At 47.9% G+C, this 10,387-nt stretch overlaps 2 protein-coding genes across 2 annotated transcripts in view; both read right to left on the bottom strand.

Annotated features, from left to right (window-relative positions):
* Positions 1-2,589, bottom strand: part of dus1l (dihydrouridine synthase 1-like) — a 9,855-nt gene extending 7,266 nt beyond the window's left edge. Inside the window, exons 1-2 of the mRNA XM_080510825.1 lie at positions 2,530-2,589; positions 936-1,182 (exon numbers count right to left, since the gene is read on the bottom strand). Of these exons, the coding sequence (XP_080366951.1) occupies positions 936-1,172 (237 nt within the window). The 5' untranslated portion in view covers positions 1,173-1,182; positions 2,530-2,589. The remainder of the gene's footprint in view (positions 1-935; positions 1,183-2,529) is intronic.
* A 2,530-nt stretch (positions 2,590-5,119) lies between these two features.
* On the bottom strand, positions 5,120-9,741 carry slc16a3a (solute carrier family 16 member 3a; the record flags this gene model as incomplete). Its single annotated transcript, XM_080511047.1, has 5 exons — positions 5,120-5,484; positions 6,236-6,416; positions 6,492-7,108; positions 7,508-7,651; positions 9,519-9,741. The coding sequence occupies 5 exons, from the start codon at positions 9,739-9,741 to the stop codon at positions 5,120-5,122; spliced, it is 1,530 nt and encodes a 509-aa protein (XP_080367173.1).
* Between the last annotated feature and the right edge of the window lie 646 nt (positions 9,742-10,387).

Genomic DNA, 10,387 nt, shown 5'->3' with positions numbered 1-10,387 from the left:
TTAGGCTAAAGGAGGCTCTAAAGCAGTGGTTCTCAAATGGTGGGGCGAGCCCCCCTGGGGGGGCGTGGTGGGGTGTCAGGGGGGGCGTGAGGTGGGCGCGACTTTCAGTATTAGTGTCTTTATTCATGCTTGAACGATAAAAAAAGGGCCTCCAGCTCATTTTATTAATTTATTTTGATAATCAGGTGATTGTATGCAGAATGCTGGTGCCAGCAACTCATACAGTGGTTTATACAGGTAAATAAATAAATATTATCAGGTTCTCAATGGTCGTACAATTCGGGGGGGGGGGGCATGAAAAAAATTCTGTCCTCTCGGGGGGGCATGACAGAAAATAATTGAGAACCACTGCTCTAAAGGAAGCCTCAGTGTTTCCTAGGCTCTAAAGGAAGCATCAGCATTTCCTAGGCTCTAAAGGAAGCATCAGTGTCTCCTAGACTCTAAAGGAAGCATCAGTGTTTCCTAGGCTAAAGGAAGCATCAGTGTTTCCTAGGCTCTAAAGGAAGCATCAGTGTCTCCTAGGCTCTAAAGGAAGCATCAGTGTTTCCTAGGCTAAAGGAAGCATCAGTGTTTCCTAGGCTCTAAAGGAAGCATCAGTGTTTCCTCGTCTCTAAAGGAAGCATCAGTGTTTCCTAGGCTAAAGGAGGCTCTAAAGAAGCAACAAGCCTCCTTTCCTTTGCGTGGTGAGAATTCCAACGCTCCTTATCATGGCCGCCACTTAAACACTTCAGGGGTTAAGGAGAAGTGGATAGGAAAGGAGATAGGAGGGACCATTAGGATGGAGCCACTGCGGCCTGGGAAACTAGAGCCCGCCTGAGAAAGGATTCGAGGCCAGGAGTCCACTGTGATTGGCCGGAGGGGTCAAAGGTCACAGGGAGAATCCCATGGTGTCGCCAGTGAATACGTCTGGCGACGTCGTGCGTCTGCACACTTGCCTGCGTGATGAGAGGCCTGTCCTCCTGGCACACTTCGTTGTAGAGGTTCTCTCGCCGGTAGTTGGCGTCCCGGACGAACACCTGGGCGTGCAGCATGGGCGTGTAGCAGAGCTGGGCGCCGTGGCGGCGGCTCAGCAGGCGCCAGGCCAGCTCGCTCTGATCCACCATGGGGGCCACCACAAAGCGCGCCTCCTTCAGCGTCTTCTTCCAGAACTCGAAGCCGTGGAGTTTCGCCATGGCAGCCGACCTCACCATGACGTGCAGAAGGTTATCAGTTAGAAAGCGCGTTTGTCAGTCAGCCTGTCCTACGACAGTGAAACAACAACATCAGACTGATCTGGACGCGCTGGGAAAAACAAAACCACGATTCAGTTATTTTATCGCACCTCACACTACGGGGAATTGGCGTGTCCTTCAATGGCAAGGTGTCGAAGCTCACGTCCACTAATTTAGGATTTATTTTTGTTGGTGTTGGTCATGTATGTGGTGGCGCTCAAGGCATCGCTAACAGGAGACCGGTTCACGACGTGTTCACACCTTTGCGTGTGATACTTTTTTTTTTTTAAATAATTGTCACTGCCAGTGAAAGACAATAATTCTCCCCTCACAAGTTGTGGATTTGGGACAGTATCCTGTCGACCTATTATTCATAGCTGGCTACTTTTTTTTGTCATCCTTCCACATCCTGGCATTTTAAAAAGGTGAAGTGTTTGTCACGCTCAAAAGAAATTAGCTTCAACTATAACATATCATGTATGCCCACTTGAAACTGTGAAAAGTATAACTAATAATAGACAACTTAACTTCCCATTAATATTCTGTGTGGCCCAGCTTTGACTGTGACCTGTGACGAGGGTATTTTCAAAAGCATAACCTCATAAAAGAGAAACGGCTTGAAGACGAACACCGTTGAGAAGTTGTTGTTCTTAAATAAAAATGAATAAATGTCCCCCAAACAGCCCCATTTTGGTTTATTAGCATAATCATTTTTTGGTACAAATGACGTCAGCGCTTCACACAGTGACGCACCACCTGCTTCACATCTACTGTCCACCTGGGGGCGCAATAGAGTACGCGAAGCCTCGGCCATGTGTCAACTACCACATGAGGCTTCATCTCATCACAACTACCAGGATGTTAAAGGAAATGTTTCGTGTTCGCTCTTGTCTTCACTTCTAAACCTCCAAGGCAGCGCAAGAATTCTGCCTCGTTCTATTTGAAATGTCTGAGTGACTCGAAACAACCTTGGGAGTTTAAAGTTTGATTCTCGACACGTTCCACAACTTTAAATAACATTCAACTGAGTATTTCTTTTACCTTGTTTGAACTGGCAATTCCTCAAACGTGTCACCCACGAGCTGTGACACTGTGTTTATTGGCGTGACGCGACTGGACGGCGTGTTTCCACACTTGATTGTTGTAATAAAACACTAAAGTGTGTGTTTCATGTCCAGACTCTCACTGAGGAACGTGAAGCTAAAGCAGCTAGCTGCAGTCTGGCCGCCGGGTTACACACAAACAGCCCGGCGGGGCTGTTAAAGTCCTCCACGACCCGCACCGTGTGTGTGAAGTGAAGACAGAGAGGTTTATTCACCTGGAGGTGTGGGAATCTGCAGTCCTGTTAGCTTCCTGCACACGCTAGCATCTCTTCTTCGTCCCGTAAATACCGGCAGAAACTCCTCCAACAGGTTTGTGAAGCGCCCTCTGCTGGACCGGTGGAAGCGGCGTTCTTCTTCTTCTTCGTCCCGCTGGTACAACCTAATCGCATCACGTCCATCGTTCTATATTCACCCAGTCAAGCCTGTTGCTTTAATAAAAAAAAATAAAAAAAGACGACAAATTCAAACATCTTCTCCCTCTTCCTCCAGTATCTTCTTAACTCCTCACCCTCACATTCCTTCTCTCATCATTCCCTCCATCATATTCATTCTGTCACTTATTTATTTCCTGCAGTTTAACCCTGACATGTTCTGCTGCCTCGGATACTTGACAAATGCAACATAAGGTCACCCGTGTAGTGCTGAAAGAGCATTTGTCCATCTAAAAAACTGGCGACATGTTTATTTGATCGTCTATAAAATATCAAAGACATGGAACTAGAGGAGCAGATGGGGAGTGGGACGCGACGACATTTGGTGCATAATGAAATCCAATCCTGAGTGAGGAGACTGATGACTGAACATCCACAAGTTTTTTTGAATTTTTAGTCTCATGTTGAGGTGATTCACTCTTCCGCTTTCCACCGGTTTTAAAATTCTGAATTGGCTGTTTTCGTCTAGTGTCAGAGATATTGAGTAATAGACCTGCTAATAGACCCTTTCTTTTTTCAAATCAGCGGCTCATACTTCTGCCACAGTTCACAGGAAGCACGACAAGAAGCCAAAGTACAAAACAATAATTTGCTTTATTCATCTGTTTTACAGAAATACTGACAGACGGAACAGACAACACCGAACATGTAGGCAGCGTTCATGGATGAAGCTTCGGCCAAATGGTGCGTTTCCTCATTTACTGAACCTTCCGACTGCGTAACAACGGCACAAAATAAGCACCATCAAAAACACAAATTCACCGTCACCACGATGCCAGCGGTCACAACGTCACAAGAAGCCAGAGAGAAGTGCAAAACATCCTGCCCCATCAAATTTCGTCATAATGCCCGAACGACGGCTCCAAATCCTTCCTTTAAACGAGTGGAGACGTATGGAGGCGAGGAGCTGCGTAATATTTAGACTTCTGCTTCTCGTCTTAAAGCAACAACGACCAACAGCAACAACTTTAAAGCAGCAGGACGCCGGGGCTTCATTTACACTGCAAGATCGGACTCTTTTCCACCGTCCAGTTCCTTGACCACAGACCCACGTCTGACTCTTTGGTTCAGGCGACTTCTGAGCTAAGCGCTAACTGCGGAGCTCCGGAACGACGGACACACGTTTGACGTTTAGCGTCACGGTTCCTGAGAAGTTCGCCAAACATCGCGAGAATTTTCAGGCAGAGGAGGAGGAAATTGAAACGGTTGTTTGACTGAGGCGTCATGTGACCTACCCCTTGACCACGGTGTGATTCCCTCCCATCCCGTCGCCTCCCTACTTCTCATTTTCTTTGCCGATTCAGTTCACGATTCGCGCAACAAAATCAGCGAGACGGTCACACACAACGTTATGAGAATCCCACTAAATCCGCCTGGTTATGCAGCGTCACATTGGCACATATCTGATTTGGTCACCCAATAAGAATCTCTTCTTCCTGTTCACAACTGTCATCCCCCCCCCCCCCACTAAAAAAAAAAAAAAATCAGATCTGCGTGTCTGACGGTGTAAACGTGGCCGAACACTCCCAAGCATGAAGCAGCTGACAGCAACGATTCAACACTTTCACCAACATTTCACATAGAAGTCTTCAGAACACTTTAGGTTTTTAACGATACTGCAAGGAATGACTTTGTTCTTTAAAATTTTTTTTATAAAAGTCACAATACGTTCAATCCAAACACGCAGTATAAGCGACTCAAGGGTTTGTAACTTGTCTAAGAAAGGCTCACAAGAACGAGAACACGTCACTGCTTTCAAGGAATAAATATTAAAGCTCGGGAAGGACTCAGGAGTACAAAATTAAAACTTTTATATCCAAATAAGTATTTTTTGGTGAAGTTGAGTTGAGACATCGGATCCGGTCAACACGGACTAATGAACCAGGAACATGTGATGACAATATAAGGCATCAGTGCAGATTTCAGGACACAATCGGGTTGAGGTGTAACGCTGCCCCCTGCAGGCGTCCGCCTGTTATCCCAAGTGAGCTGTGGTCGTGTGGGCGGGCGGACCGACACCGGCTGGTTCAGCTCGTGACGTCCAGTCACCGTACGTTTGGCGCAATACAAATACATTGTGAAAATACTGCTATGACACATCTTGTTCAGTGGTTTTGTTTGGGGGGGGGGGGTTGCTTTGGAATGTAGGAACAACAAATTAGACATGATTGCCACAATTCACACTATCAAGTCTTAAAATATTGCTTTTTGTAATTTAGAATATTCACATTAAATTAAAATATATAAATATATTCAATAAAGTCCATGAGAAGGACGTGAAGACATAGATTTGTTTTTTTTACACAGAATCACGGGAAAAACCAGGCGTGACGACGATGGACCAGCGAGCTGAGCTGCCTGATGGATAACTTGCTCACAGGCTGGTTTCAGGACTGGCGGCCACGTCGTTGACTTGCTGCGGTTCTTTCAGGAACCTTTCCACGTCCTGCGAGTCCACCGCTAAACCCCGTGGCTTCTCCGTCCCGTCCTTCTCCTCCTCTACCTCCCGGTCTCGGACCTCCTCTCGCTCCTCGCTCGCCCCTCTCTCTTTGTCGGCGTTCTCCTCCCCGGGTTTGCCGCCCGCCTCGTCTGTCACCGCGACGCCCTGGAGTTGCTCGACGGGATCCCTTTTGTTGCACAGGAAGTTGCAGGTGGCGAGGACCACAGCAGAGACGCACACCTCGCACCCCGCCAGCAGGAAGACAAACATGTAGTTTTTGGTGGCGTCCAGCAGACGGCCTGAGGAAAGAGAGAAGAGCCAGGAGAGACGTGAGAAAAGGCTTTGTGACATCACATAAAGACACATCCATCCTTTCATCCATTCATTCCAGTAGTTCCCAATGGGGGGTTGACCGTCATGGGGTGGGTTAGGAAAGATTAATGGTGGGCTCACAAACTGAAGCCCTCTTGATTTTAAGAGGTATGATTTTTTTTTTTTTTTATGTCTTAAAAATAGACGAGTCAGCATTTATCTCAGTTTAAGCATTTACATCATAAGTGTATAATTTATTGCAAAATCTATATAAAAAAAAACATGTTAAGCTAAGCTGGCTGAGTTTATCAAGGGAGTTACATAGAATAAGGAGCAATTGACAACTTTGGAGTCAAGTGCATCTTTTGTTTTGAAAAACTGGAGAATGAAAGTTTGAAAGTGCAAGCTGGTGCGGGACCAGTCCACCAGACATCCCAGGACGGAGTTTAACAGTTTAACAGTTCTGTTCAGAGAGAGGGAACGCAACGTGTTTGGGTTCCTCGGGGAAAAGTGAGGGAACTGTGGTTCCTGTGGTATCCTCACAGGAAGGACCATTTCAACACATGAGGGTAACTGACTGCTCCCCACCTTGTGGCCCACACTTCCAGGAGGATCCGGGTGTCCATGTCCCCTGATTCCATCCAGGAGACATACCGTCCAGGGGACATACCGTCCAGGGGACATACCATCCAGGGGACATACCATCCAGGGGACATACCATCAAAGGGGGTTACTGACCTGCACCAGGCGGTCCCACCAACACAGCGATCGCTTCCATGAGCAGCACCAGGCCGATGGCGCTGGAGAACTTCTCAGTCCCGACGATTGCCATCAGAACCTCAAACTGCAGCGCGCCCACCATCCCGTACGAGACGCCGAAGAAGATGCAGAAGCACACCAGACCCGTGTAGTCCGTCGCCTGGAAATCAAAAACGAGAAGCCGTGAGGGAAGGCGGCGAGATGTCCCGGCGTTGCTGATCTCCCCGCGGGCTACCTGCGAGCCGACCAGGTCAGTGATGCCGTTGAACATCATGGCGAAGCTGAAGAGGTAGACGCAGCGGGGTCGGACCCACTGCAGGCCGGCGACCACGCCGCAGACGGGCCGGGCGAAGATGTCGATGAAGCCCAGGATGGTGAGCAGCAGCGCCGACTTGGTGTCCTCGTTCCCCAGCTCTTTGGCGTAACTCACCACAAACACCGGCGGCACAAACAGTCCCAGGACCATGATGGACGCCGACACCGTGTAGATGACGAAGCCGCGGTCTTTGAACACAGAGAAGTCCAACAGTTTGGCTTTGGGCCTCTTCTTCTTCTTCTCCTCCTCGTCCTCCTCCTCCGCCTCCTTCTGGGTTTTGGACTGGAGGGACTCGGGCGCCACCAGGGGCTTCATGAGGGCAGCACACACACAGCAGTTGAGCAGAAGACCCCCCAGAATGAGGAACCCGCCTCTCCATCCGTACTGGTACTGAAGGAGCTGCCCCAGGGGCGAGAGGCAGCAGAGCGCCACGGGGCTGCCCGCCGCCGACAGCCCGTTAGCCAGGGGACGCTTCTCGCTGAAGTAACGGTTCAGCATTATCAGAGACGGCTGGAAGTTCAAAGCTAAACCCAGACCTGCGGCAAAGAGAAGAAACGTCTCACTTCTTCATCTTATGAACTCAGATATATCAGTCTCACTTATATTTATTCCATTTGACCTTTTTTTTTTTTAATTCACAATGATGACCGGGAAAACACCATAACTCCAAGGTACGACTTTTTAAACTCACTTACCAGTGGTTTTTAAACTAAAACAGCCCACTAAAGCTGGGATTTTCTTAATTGCATTGTGACATCAGTCTGATTTAATCAAGTTCATATCCATTTACGTTTCCAGCATCTATTTGTGTTCAGTCTGGATCTGATAAGAAATACATTGATAAGAGCACGTCCCAATTTGCCGGCGAGCGGCCACATCTGACCGGAGACGTTTATTCTGATGTTGGGTGTGAGGCTTCCTGCAGAAGGTCAGACCTGTGATGACGCCGGTGGTGAGGTAGATGTGGACGATGCTGGTGGAGAAGGAGGCCAGGATCATTCCCAGCGAGGCGAACAGGCCACCGGCCATCATGACGGGACGGCAGCCGAAGCGATTCACCAGCACGCTGCACAGCGGACCTGCAGGCACAACAGCGCACCCTGCTGGTTGAGTGTCGAAAGTCACACCACGAAACATACGAAGACGATCTGACCGACACATGAGGAAGAGGAGTTCAAAGGTGTAACGGAGTTAAAGATGCTTTTTATGAATTATTGTTTTCAATTCATTTTTGTTATTGTTTTGTTGAATATTAGCCAATGGGAACAAGAGTGATTGTGTTTCAAATCTCTTCTGCAGGTACGGTTTAAAGGTGTACAGGAGGATGTTCTTTTTCCGGGTGGATCATCAAGACTATTGGTCCTCCCAATTGTCAATCATTCTGGTGATCTATTACGTAAGGCCGTCGTACGTGCTCGTCCCCGGGTAGCGTGGATCTATTAGTTTTCACTTTCTGCGCATGCGCGCTTTCAGAGACACGAAAACATGTTTATTCACAATCCCTGATTACGGTTGGCTTTACGCATATTCTTTTAAAAATGTTTGCTTGTCGTAAATAGACTTTCACTTACCGGTGGCGAGTCTGACATAGTGGAAAAAGTGCAAATCTTCTTGTAAAGTGAGCTTATGTGAGCGATGCCGACTTGTGACTTGTAAACAGAGCGTGCACGAGGAGAACTGGGCTCGTCACGTCTCTCGCACACGTTTTAGTAGGTGTTCCGTCTCGGGAGCAGGAAGAGCGTTGCGCATGTGCATTTTTTCAAAAGGTGGAGAGGGCGGTTCTTTACTAAAATTCGGGAAAATCCTCCTGTACACCTTTAAGTTTTGATTTTATTTCCGTTCATTCATTCCACCCCATGCATTGCATGTATGTGTCCACCAGATGGCAGGATTACAGATTTTGTATTTCATTTCATTTCATTGTTCAGATTTAATGTTCAAAATGTACTTTTAAAAAGGTTGTCAGTGTTGGTTTTAATGGCTGAGGAACCAGAGTGGAGAAAGGCCAATGGGAACAAGATTAATTGTATTTTAAATCTCTTCTGCAGTGAATAAACAAAGACCGAAGAACACTCAATGGACTCCTCGTAGTTAAATTCCAAATCAAATACGAGAAGTAATAACTGGTAATCATCTAGTTAATACCAATAATAATGCTGAAGCTCTTGATAACAACCAACTACCAACAAACACAAGTTTAATGTCCTGTAAAGTCCTGTAGAGAGTCTCCATGGAGATGCTCTGTTAAGACACTGGGTACGTCCGAAATGTCCCTCCTGACTCCTTCTCTATTGACTTTTCCTGAACCCGGGAAGTGTTTTGTGTAGCGGCCATGATAAAGACTGTCTGAATTCTCAATAAGCAAAGAAAAGGAGGCTGGTTGCTTCCTTTAGAGCCTCCTTTAGCCTAGGAAACGCTGATGCTTCCTTTAGCCTAGGAAACACTGATGCTTCCTATAGAGCCTCCTTTAGCCTAGGAAACACTGATGCTTCCTTTAGAGCCTCCTTTAGCCTAGGAAACACTGATGCTTCCTTTAGAGCCTCCTGTAGCCTAGGAAACACTGATGCTTCCTTTAGAGCCTCCTTTAGCCTAGGAAACACTGATGCTTCCTTTCGAGCCTCCTGTAGCCTAGGAAACACTGATGCTTCCTTTAGAGCCTCCTTTAGCCTAGGAAACACTGATGCTTCCTTTAGAGCCTCCTTTAGCCTAGGAAACACTGATGCTTCCTTTAGAGCCTCCTTTAGCCTAGGAAACACTGATGCTTCCTTTAGAGCCTCCTTTAGCCAGCGTTGGACCAGGGCTGCACCTGTTTGTTAGTTTAGCCGGGCAGTCACGCACATCTTTAACTTTAACTTTCCCTGTTTGTTTGTTTGTTTTTTGGACAGGTGGACGAGGCCTTTTGTGGGTACTTTGTGGGATTGACAGTGCGAACAAGCCGCAGCTCACCAGTGCCGTAGAGCATAGCGAGAAGTATGGAGGAGATCCAGGCCGTGTCGCTGTATCCGACTCCAAACTCCCTGATCAGCTCCTTGAAGAAGACGCTGACCGCCTTGGGGAAAGCGTAGGAGAAGCCTGTGATGACGAAGCAGCCGGCCAGCACGGCCCAGCCCCACCCTCCGTCTGGAGCCTTGACCCCGTCTCCACCAACGTCCAACGCCACGCCACCCATGATCCTTTAGGGCAATTTTCTTCTAAAGGCAGGCAAAGAAAACAGAATAATAAATCATCATCAGGCATCAAATGCAGTTTTAGCAGGGCTTGACATTAATGACATGGCCACGCCCGGTGATGGGTGATCCGTTGGCAATACCAAGTGATTGTTGCTGAAAAAATGTCAAAATATCGTCAAAAAAAGCCCATTCGGGCAAGTTGGGTGGGCGATTCAGTTTCCCGAGCCAAGCTTTTACTGGCCCTGGAAGTTCGCGAAAGCCTTACTGTCGAGCCCTGGTCTTAAAATGTTTGTACCGCGGTACACCTCTGGACTGGACCGAACGGTACGGGTACCAGTACGTACGTTGGTACACCCTTACCAACCGTAGGAACAGTACTCTGGGCTCCATTAGTGTGAGACATGCATTGTCGTCAGCTTTTAGTCGCCTCAAAGCCAGACTGGCGGCACTGAGAAGGTCTATGAACATTCATTTGGACGACGGGTCGTCTGTCATTGAAACCTGCTTTGCTCCCCATAACTTTTGTGCAGTGGTGTGCAGTCCGGGGCAGCAAGGGCCAGCACTGCTAGCACTGCTAGCCCTGTCAAAAATGCTCCTTTCCTCTGCTGGGACCAGCGGTAGCTTCATTGCTAACCTCTGATGGAA

Source organism: Blennius ocellaris (assembly GCF_963422515.1).
Source record: "Blennius ocellaris genome assembly, chromosome: 16".
NCBI lineage: Eukaryota > Metazoa > Chordata > Actinopteri > Blenniiformes > Blenniidae > Blennius > Blennius ocellaris.
This window is presented reverse-complemented; position numbering and strand designations above follow the sequence as displayed.